This window comes from Polypterus senegalus, chromosome 18 (genome assembly GCF_016835505.1).
Source record: "Polypterus senegalus isolate Bchr_013 chromosome 18, ASM1683550v1, whole genome shotgun sequence".
Taxonomy (NCBI): Eukaryota; Metazoa; Chordata; class Cladistia; order Polypteriformes; family Polypteridae; genus Polypterus; species Polypterus senegalus.
The window spans coordinates 46,336,514-46,358,311 of NC_053171.1; the positions used below are offsets into that span (position 1 = coordinate 46,336,514).

The following is a 21,798-nucleotide window of genomic DNA, read 5'->3' on the forward strand; positions in this document are numbered from 1 at the left end:
TGTGTGATGATGTATACCTATTCTATCTCTTTGAATATCCAAACCCCAGGGCTTCGATGGTATGAACTTCTTGCTCATATACCATCAGGTACCGAGCTACTTTTTTTAGACAAATTTGTAGTATTGAGCTGCCTTGGACTATATATTTTTTAAAGACCTGGCAACCATGGGTATAGGCCACCAGGCAATAACAGGCAGAAACTGAACCCACGAGGTGCTCTTTTGTGAAAAGATGCTATATGAAATAAAGAAAATTTGCCCTCTGTTTCATTTGAGGTATCTCCAGAAATTACAAACATCTCACCAAGAACACACAATTCAGACCAACAAATCTCACCAGTCCTGTCCACTTAAGATCAAGACTAGTTATGATGGTGTCTAAAGTCCTACTGTCTACCACACTATTTGATAACTTATTCCCTGTGTCTGTGGTTCTCTTGTGTGAAATTTACCCTTAACAACTTTCCAGCTGTGTTCTTGAACTCATTTTAAAATCAAAGTCTTGATCCACTGGACTAACTGCCTTCATAATTTTAAACACCTCAATTATGTCTCCTCTTAATCATAACTCATCTCCTCCTGGAGCCAGCCTAGTCACTCTTCTTTGGACTTTCTCTAGTGCTGCTATGTTTGTAAAATGGTCACCAAAACTGTACTCTAGATAAGGCCTCACTAGTATTTTGTATCATTAGACTGACACTTTTATTCAGATCAGTGTACAACATTTGAGATAACAATCGGTTACATTTCTTTTGCTTTTCCAATTGGAGCACAGACAGGTGAAGTGACTTGCTTGTGGTGGTAGGGTGTCGGCAGAAGAATCTGAACCCAGAAACTCAGGGTTTGAAGTCCAAAATCTTTACAGTTTCACCACACTGCATGTTATATACCTTAATCAAAACCTTATTTAACTTGTACTCCACATATAAGGGACACTATATAACTTAACATGCTGTTGGCCTCCTTGATCACCCCCATGGCTTGTAGTCCACACATCAGGGTCCTGTATAACCTAGCATTCTGCTAGCCTTCTGAATCCTACCTGGCAGGGAGAAAATTCTTTGTGAGTTGTGGTAATCACAACTCAAAGACACATGATATTCTATATGGTGTTCCACAAGGCTCTATGCTGGGTCCGCTGCTCTTTTCAATCTACATGCTTCCGTTAGGTCAGATTATCTCGAGGCACAACGTGAATTACCATAGCTATGCTGATGACACACAGCTGTACTTATCAATAGCACCTGATGACACAAACTCTCTCGATTCACTAACACAATGTCTTACTGGTATTTCTGAATGGATGAATAGTAATTTTCTCAAGCTAAATAAAGAGAAACTGAAATTTTAGTGATTGTCAATAATGTATTCAATGAGGTTATCAGAAATAAACTTGATGCATTAGGATTAAAAGTCAAGATGGAAGTAAAAAACTTAGGGGTAACTGTTGACTGTAACCTGAATTTTAAATCGCATATTAATCAGACCATTAGGACAGCATTTTTTCACTTAGGAAACACAGCAAAAGTTACACCTCTTATATCATTGAAAGATGCTGAGAAATTAATTCACGCGTTTGTTTTCAGTCAACTAGATTACTGTAACGCACTCCTCTCAGGACAACCCAAAAAAGACATAAATCATTTGCAACGAGTGCAGAATGCAGCTGCTAGAATCCTAACTGGGAAAAGAAAATCCGAACACATTTCTCCAGTTTTGATGTCACTACACTGGTTGCCTGTGTCATTCAGGATTGACTTTAAAATACTGCTTATGGTTTATAAAGCCTTAAATAATCTCACCCCATCTTATATATCGGAATGTCTGACACCTTATATTCCAAATCGTAACCTCAGATCCTCAAATGAGTGTCTCCTTATAATTCCAAAAGCTAAACTTAAAAGAAGTGGTGAGGCGGCCTTCTGCTGCTATGCACCTAAAATCTGGAATAGCATGCCAATAGGAATTCGCCAGGCTGATACAGTGGAGCACTTTAAAACACTGCTGAAAACACATTACTTTAACATGGCCTTCTCATAACTTCACTTTATCTTAATCCTGATACTCTGTATGTTCAATTCATTATAATAACTATTCATAGTGGCTCTAAAATCCATACTAACCCCTACTCTCTCTTCTGTTTCTTTTTCTGGTTTCTTTGTGGTGGCGACCTGTGCCACCACCACCTACTCAAAGCACCATGATGCTCCAACATTGATGGACTGAAAGCCAGAAGTCTACGTGACCATCATCATCATCAAGTCCTTCCGTGAGAACCCTAAATCCAAAGAGGACTGTTTCATTTATGTTAGGTAGAATGCCCAGAGGGGACTGGGTGGTCTCATGGTCTGGAATCCCTGCAGATTTTATTTTTTTCTCCAGCTGTCTGGAGGTTTTTTTGTTTTTTCTGTCCTCCCTGGCCATCAGACCTTACTCTTATTCTATGTTAATTAATGTTGACTTATTTTATTTTCTTACTGTGTCTTTTATTTTTATATTCTTCATTATGTAAAGCACTTTGAGCTACATTTTTTGTATGAAAATGTGCTATATAAATAAATGTTGTTGTTGTTAATGGCGTCTGTTCTATTAGGCCTGGATGTTGAGAGTGCAAGTCCACTACAACTCCTTAGTTCTTCTTTTAAAGGGTACTGTGAAGTTTTAGTCAAATGCTCATAAAATTGAAAGAACGTGATCAATTTTAACTGAGATAAATTCACTGTATTAATGAGAAGTGGTCTGGACCTAGCTTGTAAAACTTTTTGGAAAATAGATTTAATTTTTTTTAAATGGCTCTTTTTGCTCCGTGGGGCTACTGCTACTGATGCAAGTTACACTGTTTTGGGTTCAAATTCAGGCAATGTCTCGGGTTAAGTGGCACTTGCACAATCTTCTGAATCGGCTTCAGTTTATTCCCACATGCCAGCAATGTTCATTGGCAGCTAAAAGGGCCTTAAAATAATTGGTAACCCACAACATATTCTTTATAAGGAGTATGAGCTAATACCTTCAGGCAAGAGATACAGGTTACCAGCCTGCAACTTGAACAGAACAAATTTTCATTAGTTCCACTATCAATTAAATGATTAAATAATAAGAGATTTTTTTTTCTGTGTAATGTATTTAAAGTAAAGGTGACTGGGACGCATGTGTTCTCTCAAATGTGCAAAGACAAATTTCTTTTAAAAGAGACAATAAAGGCTAACCTAAGACAGACTGGCATCCCAGTTGGCTGCTTAAAATGTCACCAGGATAGGCTCTGGCTCCCTATAATACAACAATTGTGTAGGCTCTGTAAATGGATGGATAAAATGAAATGATGGTATATAATGGACTAAATTCATATATAAAAGTCTGAATTGGTGTAAGTTGTCCTAATTAGGGGTTTTCAAAAGAAATATAAGGATTCACTTAAGTACATAAGAAGTACATAATAAACAACTGCGGTGGGTTGGCACCCTGCCCAGGATTGGTTCCTGCCTTGTGCCCTGTGTTGGCTGGGATTGGCTCCAGCAGACCCTCGTGACCCTGTGTTCGGATTCAGCGGGTTGGAAAATGGATGGATGGATGGATGGATAATAAACAAGAACACTTGCTTCAGGTATTTGAAATCAGTCAGTCAGTCTCCAACCTGCTATATCCTAACACAGGGTCACGGGGGTCTGCTGGAGCCAATCCCAGCCAGCACAGGGCGCAAAGCAGGAACAAATCCAGGGCAGGGCGCCAGCCCATCGCAGGGCACACACACACACACACCAAGCACACATCAGGGACAATTTAGGATTGCCAATGCACTTAACCTGCATGTCTTTAGACTGTGGGAGGAAACCCACGCAGACACAGGGAGAACATGCAAACTCCACGCAGGGAGGACCCGGGCAGCAAACCCAGGTCTCCTTACTGCGAGGCAGCAGCGCCACCACTGCGCCACCATGCCACCCAGTATTTGAAATATTAAAATGTATTCAAAGGATCAAAAATCAAAAACAACATTATATTAATAACTACAGACCTTGAGATTGTCTAAAAATAATACTCCACGTGCTTATGTTTGCCATATGTCATTTTTAACCTTCTCTGTGTGCTCTTAGTAGGCTGAGACAACCAGTGAAGAATCAAATATTAAAAATAGAATCATAATTGTGATCAGCAGCCACAAAGCAGCATAAAATGACACTCCGTGTGTCTATATTACTAATCCCCATTTAGACAAAGTTTTGTTAAAAGGAGTAACTTTGACTCCTTGCATGCCATTAGCGGGTGAACCCCTGGGGTCAGATGATGTGGTATGCATACCTTCAAGTTCTTCTGATTATTTTTGCTTAAGATATTTATTGGTTTACTTTTTTATCATAATGGTGTAATTTCCCTCAAAATCTTTGTTTCAAAAATGAGAGGTTTTTTTTTTTGAGGTCTAGAGGGCACTTCAAAAAGCTTGACGCCTTGCATATGAACACAATATTTAGGAATAAGCTACTAATGTGCCATGTGAAGGACTGGCAGTCAATCCAGGAGTTGTTCCTACCTTGTGCTTGCTGGGATGGGCTCCAGCTTCTCTATGACCCAGCTCAGAATGAAACAAGTTTGGAAAATGGATGGATGGATGGCTGGAATATCTCCAGTCTGATGCTATACCTTAGTGCATTGTGCTTTACTAAACACCTCCCTGTCCCTTTTGTGATTTAATTATTTAATTATTTTAGCTGGCAGGGAATGTCCTTTAGGTGGATGATGCCTTACATGCTTGTCTTTGGCATGGGGGAAAAACTACAGTAGAGAAAATCATTATCCATACTGGGAAAAACGTGTAAATAACCACAAAGTTTTAAATTTAGGGGAAAAGCTTAATTGTAAAGTCTCTTTTAAATATGAAATGTCTCACCCGGGATTAAGATAGGATAATTATAGAAGCATGATGAACAAATGAGAGAACAAAGACGTTAGGACATACATGCAAATGAAAGAGAACCCTCTCTAGGGGCACAAAGATTCAATCCGAAACGCGTAAACAAAGAAGTGGAAATGAAATGGTGCATAATCTGAAAGAATGTGGTGCGGGGCGATACGGACAGAGAACGAAACTCGTGGTTTCTCATAAAAAAGAAAAAAGGGGGAGGATTGAAGAGGCTGAAAGCCATACACCCCGAACAATCCTTGGCAGTAGCCTACTTTAAATCGCCATGCCATCGTTACATTATTTTAAAAACCGTCTGTCCATATGATCTTCAAATAGATCCCACCCTTGAGCCATTCGCTATACTTAAGCCCCGTCAGGGTCCCGAGTGTGTGGTCAGAACACTTACCCATCCTTCAAAGGTCTCGTCAGAGTTGCTGGCGCCGATAAGGTCCGCGAACATGATGGTGCAGTTGGCCACAAAGTCGTCGTAGCCGATCGGCGTGTCGTGAAAGACCGCCAGCTCGACCTTTCGGCCGTTGGTCACGTTCACGGAGAAATCTTCGTTGTACGTGGGGCTGTTGGTCTTCTGTTTCGTGTGTGTTTGTCCGATTCTCCATTCGTCTACACTGACCGTAATGTAAGGGTCAAGATAGACCGCAGCTTTATTGAACAAAACGTTGTGTCTCTGGGAGAAATCCGTGGGCTTCAGGTCCACGGCTTCGCCGATGCGCAGCTTTAAAAACCCGTTGAATTTCATGGTTGCCACTGGGCTCGCTCTGGTTCACCCCAATAACGGTAGCACAAACGGGTCAATTCATTGGGCAGGCGGCACAATCCTAATGGTCCGGGTTGTATTGCAATGAAGTTCAAATCAGTTCAATGAGGTTGATATCTCATTCGACAAGTAAACCGAGTTTCAAACCGTAAAAGATCAATGATCACCACCTGGAGTACTAAAAAAATGAAAAAGTAAAGTTCAAGTTCTCAGTCTTGCCTACGATGAGATCAGGTAAACCAAACCCTGAGATACCGAAACACTGCATCTGATTAGTGAACCATGCAGGCTCAAGCTTACCTGAAGGGCATTTGGTAAATCAGAAAATCTGCATTTCCATACAGAGAGGAAAATATATATATTTTTTACTTTCCGATAGGCGAGCTGCAATCAAGTCATATTACACAGTCTTAGCTCGGATCGGCCCAAATGGTCCGGTGTCCGTTATTCAGATGTCGCAGTAGACACTTCAGGTCCACTTCGTTCACATTACTTCTTCGATCGGAGTCCGTGATAGATCTCTGATCAGATCAATACCCTTAACCTCCAGATGATTGATCTAAGTCCAGTTTACATTTGAGGTGAACAAAACAGCAACTTCATGGGCTAGTAAGTGAGAGTTGCGCACCTGCTGTTCTGTAGTCTCCCTCCGATCGCGGTCAAGGTCGGCAAAGTCGCGGCACTGAAGTGGAACGTACAGTACTCCACACAAAGCTAACCTTTTCCATTTAGTCTTGAACCGATTGTCACCTAACACTGGTGTCTCGTGTGTTGTGGGATGTCACCGAGGGTGCGTGTGCGTTCTTTTCACAGCTCCGCCACTCAGAGGCGCGTCTTCAAATCAGGAAGCCAAGCATGTCCCTAACAGGGAAGTAGGTGATTTAAAAATAAGAAATATGAACAGACATCAGCCCCCACCCTCTACATACGCGCACCCGGCAAAGTGCGACCAACACTTCTCGGTAAAGTCTATAAAAATAGAGAGGCGCTAAAAAGCAACAAAACTGCGAGAGTATGTGCTGAAAGTTAGCCGGCCGCCGGGTTCAGATGGGTGGCGAAAAGAGGAGCGAGCGGAGAGGCGCCTTTGAGCATACCTGCGAGCTCAGCCAGCCGAAAGACTTTAGGGCCGATGAGCGCAGCTTCCCGTCACCCTGATCTGCACACGCTACTCAGCAAACTGGCTGCACAAATACAGGGACATGTTTAAGGACATCAATGTGCAATGCGTGTAAACAAACATCTACAGACATCCGTTTATGCAGACAAGGGCGATTGCACCATAAAGTAAAATAGTGGGGAATGCCCACATTTAAACCTGTCCTTATTGTTTACCCAAAGAATTGAGGGCGCTTTGAAACGAACATGGAAGGCTTATTTCGCTACAACTAAACTTCAGGGAGCCTTTTTTAGATCTCTAATTTCAGACTCGTTAAACTACCGCCCCCCTCTGGTGCTCGAGTGTGCATCTGTCCATTTCAAGCCTGATTACACTTATTACAGCGTCACAAGTGTTGGAGGCCCGGAGAGGGGATTAGAACAGTCAGTATACTGTATTGTTACCTTTTCAAGGCCAATTCTCCACCAGTGGTAATAATAATACTACTACTAATAATAATTAATTCCATTAATATAGCACTTTTCTAGTTGCTGAAAGCACTATACATGGACAGAGGGGAGCCTCTTCAGCCACCATTAATGTTCAGCAAACACCTGGATGATGTAACAGCAGCCATTCTGCTCTGGTACACTCACAACACATCAGCTATTACATGGTTAAGCACTTTGAGCTACATTTTTTCTTGTATGAAAATGTGCTATATAAATAAATGTTGTTGTTGTTGTTGTTGTGAGAGTGACTGAGTGTAATCGAGGCGAGTATCTGTAGCATGGAATGTCCATCCTGGAGCTCCAAGTAGGTCGTGCTGACATACCCAGCAGTACTTGGTATTATATGAGTCAGATGACTCTCCGACAACCCTAATGTTAACCATTGTATCTGGGCAGGGCTCTGAAGGTCTACAGCTAGACTCTATTGGCACCCATTGCAGTCAACTCCATCTACTTGGAGCTCCAGGGTGGAGGCTCCGAGCTACAGAGATGCAGTATACACTTGAATTAGAACCTGGGGATGATTAGAGGGGCAGAAACAAGCCAGGAGATAGGGGAACACCCTACTCTTTTTCAAAGATACCCAGGGATTTTTAATGACCTCAGTTTCACATCATATCTGAATGACTGCACCATTTTTCAAAACAATGTCTCCATCACTGCACTGGGGCATTGGGATCCATATGAAGACCACAGGGTACGCACCTCCCATTCCCTGATGGCCTCACCAATGCCTCCTCCAGCAGCAATTAAAGCTTACAAGACGGTGGGCCATTCTCACAAGCCCATGGCTTATCTAGACATTCATTTCAGGCTACTGGCTTGTATACATACACTACATAGGATTATGCACAGAAGTCGGACAACCAGGATGGGAATGACGGTACATCCAGGTGACCACGTTCCATTTGGAAAACCAATATGGATGCATCAACGAAAATCTTTGTTGTATGGCTCAATCGGAATAAATAGCAGTTTATAAAAATATATTGCACACCATTTTTCACATCCAAACACCACAGGAACATGTCCGCAGTTAGATGCTGGACAGTATACTGTCCATACGACTGATTTAATGAGAAACAAATAGAAAGAAGTGCTAAACAGTATAACACTGCAGTTCTCATTAAAGTTTGTGATGTACTTCACCATTATGGATTGATGTCATAATTTGATGTTACACAAACTAGGACTTGACATGAAGTCAGACAAACTCAGACGTGACAGACCAACCGTGAGGAGGTTTGCAATGTGCTTTCTGTTGAAATGACAGAGACATAGCAATCATATGAACACACAGACACTTGTTTACTTGACAGGGTGAAGATCATGATGTGTACTCTTTGTATTGTTTGGCAGGTACTGTATCACATATCAATGAGCTGCTTCTCGTAACTGAGAGGCTGAGGTGGATATTTGCTGACTGGCCGACCAACCAAAAGCCTTACCTGGTAGGTAACCACCAAAATAATGAGATTATGATTCAGACCCACAAATATATACTATATATATATATATATATATATATATATATATATATTTATATATATATATACTGTATATATATATATATATATACAAAGTATATACACACATACATATATAGTGATGTGTGATTCCGTACTGCCGGAACCTCATCTTGCTCTGGTGTGGCTGTATTTTTTAGGGATCTATCAGTGCAAGGACCCCACTTCTGGTACCATGTGACGTCTGAGTCCCTGTCTTGCACCCCACAACACGAGGCTGAGTCTTAGTATTTTAGCAAAACCATCTTTATTCCACTTGAAACAGGAGCAGCACAATTATTTATTGTAGCGGGATCTACCACTCTCCTATACCCAGACACAGCAATCAGGCAGGGTCGTGACCAGGTTAGTGGCCAGGTAATACTGTTCTCTGTATTTACAATATTCCTTGCATTACCCATCGATGGCAGGTGTTCATAGTGCGACTGCAATTTTTTCAGATTTGTTTTCACAGGGAGCTGCTACAGCGCTGGGAGCACACAGTTGCCCCATCAACCGATATGCTATCTCCCACAGTATGCATAAAATGATTATGTCTGGTATAAAAATCTACACAATTCAACAAATCTCTGACAAAATTTGACCACCTCTTTCATTTGAACAGAGAAAGACTGTAGACTTTGTCCTGATCCAACATTTTTAACATGGGGGTACTTTTTTTTTATCCTTTTTCCTACATTTGGAGAAGCAATGCCACCTGCTGGCTCACACCAAGTGAAACACCAGAACAGACTGAAGCCAGACTAGCAGAAAAATGGACCAACGCTTAAAATGATTTACCCATGCAATGCTGGATGCTGTATGCATTTAATATATACATTAATTATGTACATTTACTTAAGTTGAACATTAACACAAACACTTAGTCAAGTACTACTTTTCCAATAATCTCCAAACCTGTAACACTAAAGCATCTATCTCTACCTATAAGAAGCAGCTATCTAAGTTCTGCAGCTGTGATGTTTCAACATTCTGTATATCCCCATTAGTTTCATGTCATTCACCATTCACATGCATTTTTTATGCCTCTGCTATATGCCATTTGGCATGGGATTCATAAAACTAGGGTTGATGTTTGCGTTGCTCCATCTGTTGGAATAACAGAGACACAGGAGACATACACCGATGGCCTGTTTCAATACTCAAGGGATTAATCTGAACTGATATAGCAAAATTATGTCAATTAGCATAAGAATTGAGATTTGTTTAGTTTGCAATGGGGGATAAGCACAGCGAATTATATTGGGCAATAGGCAATCCTCCTCATTTCAGTATTTTACAACGCCATAAAATCTATAAATTGTAGAAAGTGAAATAAAATAAGATTGTTTGGTATTATTTTAGTTACTGCTAGATCCACTTTCTGTTTCAGAAATGGTAATCTGGAAACTTGATGGTGGCACCAAGTGCCAGGGCAGGATACTGAGAAGAGAACTGGAAAGTCAGTAAGAGTTCGCAATGATTGACAAACTTCCAGTTTTATATAAAAGTCCATCTAGCAGAACTTCAGTATGAGCAGCTGATAGATACATACAATAGATAGATAGATCAGCGTATGCTAGACTAAAGCAACAGGCTTTCGGCCTTAACTGAAAGGATGCAGCTACAGTTGCATTTGCACTGCAATCAATTGAAATCTCAGACAGGTGATGTTCACTGAGCTTATTCTGGCACTTCTAAGACCAATTGGCAGCAGTAGTCATAATTTATGGGTTGATATGTGTCCACTAGTTCATGTTCTGCATTTTCTGCTTAGGTTTCTCTTTTATGCCTCTTATGCTGCAGATGTTCTACCAGACGGTTGTGGTGAGTGCCCTCTTCTACGCGGTGGTGTGCTGGGGAGGCAGCATAAAGATGAAGGACGCCTCACGCCTGGACAAACTTGTTAGGAAGGCAGGCTCTATTGTAGGAATGAAGCTGGACAGTTTGACATCCGTAGCAGAGCGACGGGCGCTGAGCAAACTCCTGTCAATCATGAAGAATCCACTGCATCCACTGAATAGTGTCATCTCCAGACAGAGACAGACTGAGGAGATCGTTCCTCCCCCACACAATTCCACCCGGGGGAGTAAATGCTAACATTATTCAAAGTTATTGTCTGTTTTTACATGCATTTTTATTACTCTTTAATTTAATATTGTTTTTTGTATCAGTATCTGCTGCTGGATTATGTGAATTTCCCCTTGGGATTAATAAAGTATCTATCTATCTATCTATCTATCTATCTATCTATCTATCTATCTATCTATCTATCTATCTATCTATCTATCTATCTATCTATCTATCTATCTATCTTTTATAGTGCTTTCTGTGTTTATAATTGCTGTTTATTTTATGTTCATAATATTTCAGCTCTGTGTTATTACGTCTCCATATAGAAGTATGTGTTCTGTTCTGTTCTGTTCTTTGCGCTTTGTGAGTGGTTCCCAAAGAGGCGTGGCCACCTACCTATCTCTGTCTAGGAACCGCCCCCCGGTCTATAAAGGCTCTGCAGACAGACAGTTCAATGGAAGACACTGTTAAAGCTTGCTGTTGGTGAGTGTTCTCTGTGTTTTGATATAATGGAATTTGAATTACTGGATTACAGCCTTCTTTGTTATGTTTTTGACCATTTTTTCACATTATTCTTCAGGACAATAGGATTGCCTATTTTAGGCAATGCCTTTTTTGTGACTTTGGTGCTATTTTTGAAAAATGTATCTTTTTATTTATAAAGATTCTTTATTTGCCTTTAAATAACAAGCCAAAAGTCCATTTGTAAGGCTTTTGTGATATTTCTTGGACTTTGCTAGTTGTTTTGCTTGCTTCTTGCTACTAGGGCTTGCTCCAGCTGAAGCCTGGATGTTGCCTTAGGGTCTGGCTAAAGTTGAGGTTTGTCTCCAGGGCACCCCAGCTGAGTTTCTGGCCTGCTTCCTAGCTTCTTTTTGGAGGCTTCACCATATTACGCCTGGAGGAATCTTTCCAGTTTGGGACAGGGGTGTTATATTAAAGTGGTGAATACTTATGTGATCAGTTATTGTGTGTTTTATGCTGTATTTGTAATTAATTCAGACTACTTTGTAGAGATCTGTTTTCACCTTGACATTATGGAGTCTTTTCTGGTGATCAGTATCAAAAAAGCCAAATAGATGAACATAGACAGGTTTGGTCTGCAATAGAAATACTTCTTTAGTAGTATAGCAGTACTTCTTTATATTCCCTGCTTTGTGCCCCAATAAATGCAAGTTATCACTAATATACTAATAACCCAATAGTGCTTCACTCACTTAGAATATGGAACCAATGTAGAAAGCATTTTAAGATGGAGAATCTTTTATCGGTGGCACATCTGCATGAGAACCACCTTTTTCAACTCTCGCAAACATATGCAGTTTTTAATAAACATTTGGGATTAATTTGCTTAGAGATCTTTATATAGACAACATCTTTGCATCCTATGAACAATTACATTTCAAATTTAACTTTCCAGCAACACATTTCTTTCACTATCTTCAAATTAGAAACTTTGTTAAACAGAAGCTGCCCGATTTTTCTCATCTTGCACCCTCCTCTATGCTGGAAAAAATATTGCTCAGTTTCGAGAACTCAGACAGCATTTCTGTAATATATAAAATTATTTTACAGTCCCTCCCTTTCAAAGATCCAAGAGTACAATGGGAAAAAGATCTCTCACTCAACTTATCAGAAAAGGAGTGGAAGGTAGCAATGCAGAGAATTCACTCGAGCTTCATATGCGCAAAGCATACAATTATTCAACTCAAAATTATATATCGAGCACATCTGTCTCACCTAAGACTGTTCAAAATGTTTCCAGGGCAAAATCCAACCTGCGAACGCTGCAATTAAGTACCAGCCTCACTGGGTCACATGTTTTAGGACTGTACCAAATTAACATCTTTCTGGACCAAAATTTTTAAGTGCCTTTCAGACAGCCTTGGTGTCACAATCCCTCCTAACCCATTAATAGCTGTGTTTGGTGTACTTCCACATGGGTTTAAAGTGGAGAAGGACAAACAAACTGTGATTGCATTCACTATACTTTTGGCCGGCAGACTTATTTTGCTAAACTGGAAGAATCCTAGCTCTCCTCTTTTAAGTCAGTCGGTAACTGATGTTATATATTATTTGAAACTGGAAAAAATCAAATTGTCACTTAGAGGATCTGTGCAGAACTTTTTAAAAACCTGGCAGGACCTAATCAATAACATCCTCTTTAATAAAACCCCTGTGTGCGTCCAGGTGTCCGTGTTTGTGTGTCTTCTGGTGAAGTGCGCATGCGCGGAGCGACACGGCACGTGTTCAGTCTCTTCCTGTGCATTCCCTGTGTGTGCAGAGAGAGAGAGAGAGACACACACACAGGTGCGTGCGTGCGAGAGACAGACAGACAGACACGCAGGTCCGCCCGAGAGACAGACACACACACACGCAGGCAGGCCCGCGCGAGAGACAGTCACGCACGCACGCACGCACGGGCGAGATACTCACACACACACACAGAGACAGGCCCGCATGGGGGACAGACATGCACGCGCACACACACACGCAGGCAGGCCCGCGACAGAGACAGACAATTGACACACACACACGCAGGCCCGCCACAGAGACAGACACGCACGCACGCATGCCCGCCCGCATGCACGCACACACACACGGGACAGAGTCAGACACACACAGGCTCACGTGTGCATTGTTGCAATGTTACTTTTCTTGGTTGTTTATTAGATTACGGATTTTTCAAATGTTCATTTTTTTCCCTGTGCTTAAAACTCATTAAAAAGGGTTTTTAGCGAGCGGGTCGTAAGGCTACAGCGCGAACTCTTGCAGTGTTAGTTTTCTCTGTTGTTCAAGGTTTTCTTAGAGTTATTCAATGTTTTTACATTTAGTTTACTATTACTATGTGCATTCAATGGTATTATTAACTATATTTGTGCTTAAAACCTTAAAAAATATATATATTTACATACAGTTCATATGATCTGGAACGGATTAATTGTATTTACATACAATCCTATGGGGGAAATTACTGAGGTTCCACTGTATTACTATCTGACAAAATTACAGGTATTTTATGAAAATACAAACCAGTATTACTGAGAGAGAAAATTAAAGGCACACAATACAGTGACACATATTACTGCCACATACAAGGTCCCTTGCCATTTAATATAGACTGTTCATACAAATGTCTATGCACTACTGTTCTAGCGCCCGTTATTGTAACGGGCTTAATGTCTAGTTTTAGAATAAGCACTTAAAGCACTGAGGAAGTAACTCTCGTCCCATTTCTTTATCTTCGCCATTTATCTTTATCCGCCTATTAAACTCATCAAAATTAAAAAAAAATTTAAACAAAAATAAAAAAAAAAAGCCAAATTAAATCTACTGAGATTCATTGTTGTATAACAGTAAAATGTGTAAACATCAAGGGAGTGCATACCCTTTAGAGGTGCTGTAATTTGTTAGAAGCAGGATGTAAGAAATCAGCCCTAAATTTAGCTGGGCACCAATGCTGAGACTTGTGTAATGCTTTCACTGGCTATGGCTGTCTGTTATTTCTTTTCTTTTAAGGTCATCTGTAAAATTAACCAGCTTTTTAATTACATTACTATCTAGGACATTTATAAAAATTAAAAAGATCAGCGGCCCCAGCACTGATCCCTGAAGGACACTGTTTTTAACATCACTTAATTTAGAAAAATGTCCTTGTAGAGCAACTTGTTTCTTTTGTTTATGCCCATTTTGTACATGTTTATAAGTTGAGTCTTGAACCCCTGCATCAGCTTCTCATTCTGCACATTGTTAAAAGCTTTTACATTTTACTTATTTGGCTGAAGCCTTTATCCAAGGCGACTTACAACATTTATGATACAATTGGTTACATTTTTTTTTGTCTTCCTGTTGGAGCACAGGCAGGTCAAGTGACTTGCTCAGGGTCATACAGCATCACTGAGCAGCCAAAAGAACAAGAAGAAGAAGATGCAAGGAGGGACATTTCTTATGCAAATTTGGAATTCTGTGCCATTGTCACTCTACAGTAATACAAGACAAAATATTCATTATATAGTCCTGCACCTGCGGTGGGCTGGCACCCTGCCCAGGGTTTGTTTCCTGCCTTGTGCCCTGTGTTGGCTGGCATTGGCTCCAGCAGACCCCCATGACCCTGTAGTTAGGATATAGCGGGTTGTATAATGGATGGATGGATAGTCCTGCACACTGAAACAATTAATTGATATGGACAGCTACAACATTACTTAAATGTAAGTGGACATGCATTCATCTGTTTAAAATCACTACTTTAATCATTTATTGCATTCAATTGTTTTATCACTGTGAAAATATACGGCTAATGTTTACAGGATTTTTTTTTATAGTGTATTCACCTATTTTCCTCAAAATGAACATCAGGCTGAGTTTTGAAGGTCCCTAAAGTTCTCCTTTTGTCCACCTGAATATTGATTTCTTTATTTGTGAATGAAAACTTTTTTAATGTTTGTATGACATCAAACAAGCTTTGTTTAGTTTCCCCAGAGCCAAGATCTGACTTTTAACTGTAATTTTAACACACATGTACAGCATGTCTGAAAATACACAAACTGAAAATATCCCATAGTGCAGCGAAGACCAGCCCGAATACAATTTTACAGTAATTTGCTTAGCCTGCTGTGATTACACGAGACGTTTTTCAATACAGTATTTCATTGTAGAAAATTACATTTACTCCCATGAAAGGCCGGTTGATTGTTTTGGAAACACTCCCCATACTTGATACACTACTGGTCAAAACATTTAGAACACCTCCGTTTTTTTCTTCAAATTTAATCGGCTGAAAAGCAAAGAATGATCTAAAATGGTGAAAATCTAAACAGTAAACTTCCAGAGGTTTAAATGTAAAGTTTAGATTAGATTAAATAAATAGAGAGATAGGCAGACAGACAGACAGACAGACAGACAGACAGATAGACAGACAGACAGACAGATAGATAGAGAGAGAGACAGACAGACAGACAGAGACAGACAGACAGACAGACAGATAGATAGATAGATAGATAGATAGATAGATAGATAGATAGATAGATAGATAGATAGATAGTGTAACAAAGGCGCTATATAGGCGCCTGAACCAACACAGATAGACACGGAGGCACATATAAAAAGTACAAATACTTTTATTTTTCTTCAGCTGTGGGACTCGTCTTCCCCGTCCCACACAGCACAAAAACAGTCCCAAAGCACAAACACTATAGTACAACACACTTTTCTTCCTCTACCACCACTCCTCCACAAGCGTAGTCCTCCTCCTCCCAACCCTGGCTCCTCGAGTGGTGGTGGCTGGCCCTTTTTATAACCCACCCAGAAGTGTTCCAGGTGCTTGACCACCTGGTCCTAATTGCACCTCCGGGTGGGGCTGAAGATTCGTCCAGCCAGGCTGCTGAGTCCATGCAGCTCCCCCTAACGGCCATCCGAGCCCCCAACCAGGCTGTGGAGGACTCCATCTCCCATGGAGCCCTGTGGGTGGTTGGGGAATCACCGTCAACCATGGAGGCTGCCAGCAAGCGTCCCGGGGGAGGTACTGGACTGCCCATGGTGGCTACACCGGAACATAAGCAGCAGAGGCGTCCCTGCTGGGCATGGGATCCGGCTGTCCTTCACAATAGATAGAATAGATACTTTATTAATCCCAAGGGGAAATCCCAAGATTAGTTAAAACTGAAAAAAAAAATGACATTGCGTAATATTTGTCTTTTAATTCATGTAACTTCATCCATCCATCCATCCATTATCCAACCTGCTATATCCCAACTACAGGGTCACGGGGGTCTGTTGGAGCCAATGCCAGCCAACACAGGGTGCAAGGCAGGAAACAAACCCCAGGCAGGGCACCAGCCCACCACAGATTTCATGTCACTTTGCTTTTGTATTCTTGTAAAGCATTTTGAGCTACATTGCCTGTATAAAAATGTGCTATATAAATAAATGTTGCCGTTGAGGTTGAAAGGATCCCAGAAGACCAAGTTGTGGCATTGGTTAGTCTGCCGTGGTGTCTTTGGCCCCCTTCGCTGTGAGGAGGTCCTTTCAGTTGCTTGAAAGTATTGCTGCGTTTTTGACTGAGCTTTATTTGTTGCTAATTGTTTGTACTGCTCCTTTGACTTTGTGATTCTTCCATGTAGTGTTTGAGTTTACAGAAGTATTTAAAAAGCAGCTTCGGTTTCCTCTGGTTTGGACTTCCATTTTTTTTTAAAGCTTACACTTTTAAGATTCCTTTTTTAAACTTCGCTATTTTTGAGTTACTTAGATCTTCTTCACTTCCTTTGCTTACTTCTTCCTGTTCCTTATCTTTAGTTTTATATTTGTGAGTTTACTACTTTTCAATTCCCTTTAGCTGTCTGTTTATTCAATTTAAATGTGTACTCCCTTCTTGTTATTTGATATTGGTAATTTCTTATAATTTTGTTAATTGTATTATTGTTAATTAATAAGTAATTATCTACAATATTTGTTTGTAATTTTTGGCCTTTCCCTTTTAGCATACCATAACATTAATAAAAAATAAACAAAGAGAAACTTTTACAGAATAAGAAGTGAACGGGTGTGGCTGTCCTGGCCCTTACTCTATATATTTATACAGAAAATAAGAACAAAACACCAAGTAACACAATATAAAAAGTCTAAAAAGAGCTTATAGACGTTCTCATGGTCAAGTTATTAATGGACACAGGCGTCAAGTGGTAAGTCGCGATCAGTCTGACATTACAAAAGTGACATTAATGGAGGAATTGATTGCAGGGTGCAGGTCTAAACTCAGCCAGAACAGCGCTTTAGAAAAGCCACTCGTAAAGAGATGAATCCATGAAGTCCATGGAGCAGAAGCTGCAAAGGTCCCACGAGAGGAACCCATTGTTAGTGGTCTCTGTAAGGCACAGTGAAGTGGGTGAGGGTGGATTCTATCTTCACAGCATTGTGTCACCAGCACTACTGATAAGAAATGACAGATAGCATCAGTATAGCAAGTATAAAAGAGTCCGATGTGAGAGAGTTGACAAAAGTGACAGCGCCCTGGGGACTTTGTTTTTCTTTTTTTGATATGGGTAGAAATAATAGATTAGGAAGTAGAAATGTTAATCATAAATATTCTATTTTTGTAATCAAGTGTGTAAAAATTCTTTGATCTCTTTTCCTCCAGAATGTTCCTGTGGTTGGCAATATCATAAGTTTAATATGATAAATGACATTTTTAAACCTTGCATGAAAACTGATTGCTAACTTCATTAAGGAAAATGCTTGATCACCATGTGTCTGCTATTACATCGGTAGAGTTTCAGATACCAGCTTGCAGAGAACATGGTGCTAAATCTTTGCCTAACTTGTTAACTTGGCCGATGCACTAAGCACATCTTTCTTTGAAATTTGCCCACAGACTCTGAGGAGGTGTGAAGAAACTAAAAACCTGCCACCACAGACAGAGCTGTTATACTGTATGCTTTTGACATGTGTGCCCCAATGGCCTGCAACCGCATCATCTCCACATGGAGGTCCATCTCACAACTTGTTGAGCGCACCTTGAGGTGCCTGCAAGCAGACTGTCTCTCTGTGCAGTTTACAGGCCCTTCCTCGTCCTGGTCTTTATTAGAAGTTTTCATGTGAAGGACATTTTTATAACTATGTTCTTATTGCTCTTGTCTATACTGAGTAGTATGTCCACCCTCTATAATTTCTAATTTCAATTGACTTGTTTAATCCTTTAACACAGTAAGTCCTTTTAATAGATATTTATTAATATTTAAGGTAATATATACAGTGAATATTTATATGAATACTGGTCAGACACTTTAATCCAAAATGGTTTACACAGTCACAATATTTTTCACAGTGAAGTGACCCACTCACGGTCACAGAATGAGGCAAATGTGGTATAAGTGGGGGTCTGGGAGATCTAAAACAGGCTGACATACTAACTCAGAAGAAGATCATCTTAAGGTGTTTCCTTTGATTTTAGTCTTCTTTTCTTTCTTCTGCTTGACTAAGATCGCATGCTTTTGCTGTCTGTGTTCTTGAATAACTAGAACTCCAGTGTTGCCCATTTAGCCCAAGTCCAGTCCAAAACAATGAAAACAAAAAGTTCTCTAGTTGTAGAGTATTGGGTTTATTTTTTTTTTAATTCAAACAGAACAATGAAAAAGCCCTTAACAAATAAATGTCAATGGAAATTTTTAATGCTGTTGAAGTGAGCATCAGCACTGCTATAGCTGAGAGTTGGTGGCTTCTACTTTTCTACAAAGAAATGTGTTTCTGCCATGAAAAGTGGCCATTCTGTCAGATGCTGGTTAGAAGCACAAGGTAGTATGGCTTTTATTTACATATTTTGTATTCATATGTGATACAGTTTTCTTATTTATAATATTAATTTCCTAAATGGTACTATTTCATACTACTAAAGTAAGATTTCAAGGTTCAACCAACAATCGAGACCCCCTGAATACCATGAGGTGTTTGCACACACTTAATGAGACGGCTTCTTTGTAAACTCAAAGGCTTCCTGCTTGCACCTGAAAGATGGCACTTAGCCAGTGAAACCACAAAGCAGATACCAGAGCCTAAATGGTGAGAAATGAACCTGCAATCTTGTGGTTTAAAGTGTTATATGTCTTAAAAACTACACAATACTGCCTATTTCAAAAGAAAAGATAAGACATCCACTCACTTCAAATATATGGTTTTGCAACTTGTGTGAATGGGCATACTGTAATTTAAAGCATCTTGTGCGGTAATATGTAATGTTGCTGGGGGTATGAGAAAACATCCACTGTTGTGTATGTCAAAGATAAAAGTTCTGTAATTATATGTTTGAGCAGCTTGTGACAGCCCCTTCTTTGGAAAATACCCAAACTACTTAGCCAAGAAGTTATTTTTCTACCTGATTATTCCATACTGAATACTGTTGCTGCTATGGACCATCCACCTCACAGCCCAGACCTTGCATCAAATGACTTTCATCTCAATACCTCTTTGAAAACACACTAGGATGGTGAATGAAATGAAAATGATGGTGATATACAGGATGTTGAAACATGCTGGCTGCAGAACCTAGATAGGGATGGAGGCTTTAGTGTCACGGGTTTGGAGGTTATTTGGTAAAGTGGCACTTGCCTAAGTGTTTGTGTCTATCTATCTTATAAATACTGCTGTGACACAAAATAGGATTTCTGAGTCTGGAAAGTTGGAGTATTTTAAAACTGGGAGAAAGGAAGAGGCAGGTCTTTGGAGCTGTAGCAGGAAGTGACATCAGTATCTGGGTTGTGATGGAGAGATACTATCTATGGAGGAACTGGAGGACAAATTAGGCAGGTTTTGTGGTTCCGTAGAGCGAGGAGAAAAGTTATTAGTATACTTTGCTAACCCCTTACCTGGTCCAGTATGTTCTATTAAGCCCCCTGTGTGCATGTGTGTGACTATATCTATATGTACACAAACACACACACAGACACACAGATTTTGAGCTTTATATAATATATCTATTGACAGATATGTGTTCCTGAGGACCACCTTCCAGGATGTGAGGAGGTAGGCAGTACCAACCCAGTATGAAAGAGGGAGCTGGCACTAACAGTATCTTCTCTTTTCCCTGTAGCATCAAAAAGCAGCAAAAATGACACCTAACTCTGCCCACAATGCCCGATTAGGATAGCAGTTCTTTCATATTTAAGGCATTCTGCAAGAAGAGGTGGGTCCAGGTGGATGAACCCCAGAGGAGACTTCAGATGAAATGGTGTCAATCATCCTTTCTGCAGAAGGGGAAGAAGAGAGGTCATTAGTATACAGTGCCACCTCTTGTCTTGGCAGAAAATTATATATATATATAGTCAAAAGGAAGAGACTCGACACACGTAAAAAGGTTTGGGGCAGTCACCAGTATATTATTCCTAGCTGCAAAGATTTGGTTTTCCATTCAATAGAGTAGTTAATTGCGGAGGGTCCAAAACAGAACTGGTGAAGGTTGGAAAAGATAGCGGTTTTAAATAGTCAGACAGGAAGTGATGTATGTTAACTGGAAGTGATGTAGGTTGACCGGAAGTGGTATTTCTCTGACATCAGCCTGGGAGCCGGGACTGGAAGTGCCAATCTCCTAGGCGCCGGAACCAGATGTGATGTTCTTGATTCAGATCGGTTTTCCCGCAGCTGGTCTGTAGAGATAGCAGGAGAAGGTTTAATGCACCCCGCCCTCCCCTGGCCTGGCGTGGAATTACCATTACTTGGTCCACACAACGTCCCCCTATTCGCACGTGTGTGACAATATATAGATTGTGAATAAGGCGGTATATAAAGCACCCGACCCGGTACAGATTCACACTGAGGCACGTGTAAATTTAACAGAAATCTTTTTATTTTCTCTTCCCCTGTGGGCGCACGTCTTCCCCGTGTCCCACAGGCCCAACACAGTCCCAAACACTTACACACAGTTCAAACACTCTTCCCCTGTGGGGCACATCTTCCCCGTGAACCCCACAGGTATAACACAGTCCCAAAGCACCTTACTTTAAACACAGCAATCCTTCCGCTGGCACCACCACTCCTCTCAGGCAACCTCGTCCTCTTCCTCCCGATTCTGGCCCAGAGTGGTGGTTGCTGGCTCCTTTTATGGCCCTCCCGGGAGTGCTACTGTTGCTTGCTCACCTGTTCCCAATTGCACTCCCGTGTGGGGCCTATGATTAAACCAGCTGGGCTTAACTATCTCTGCCTCGCCCCCTGGCGGCCATCCCGGGTCCCCACAGGGTTGGGGAGAACTCCATTTCCCATTAAACCCTGCGGGAAACTGAGGCATCATCAACCAGGGAGGTTGCCACCAAGCGTCCCGGGGGAGGTACTGAGAAGTCCATGGCTGCTCCCCCGGACCATATACAGCAGGGTCGTCCCGACTGGGCATGGGACCCAGCTGTCCATTACAATATATATAAATGCATAAACAAAACAGTGAAATGTTTTCAATACAGAGTCCA

The 21,798-nt window shown here is 40.8% G+C and overlaps 1 protein-coding gene across 1 annotated transcript in view; it reads right to left on the reverse strand.

The window, feature by feature from the left end:
• LOC120518395 (protein kinase C eta type-like) overlaps positions 1-6,773 on the reverse strand; it is a 55,388-nt gene extending 48,615 nt beyond the window's left edge. Inside the window, exon 1 of the mRNA XM_039741181.1 lies at positions 5,304-6,773. Within this exon, the coding sequence (XP_039597115.1) occupies positions 5,304-5,654 (351 nt within the window). The 5' untranslated portion in view covers positions 5,655-6,773. The remainder of the gene's footprint in view (positions 1-5,303) is intronic.
• Positions 6,774-21,798: the final 15,025 nt, after the last annotated feature.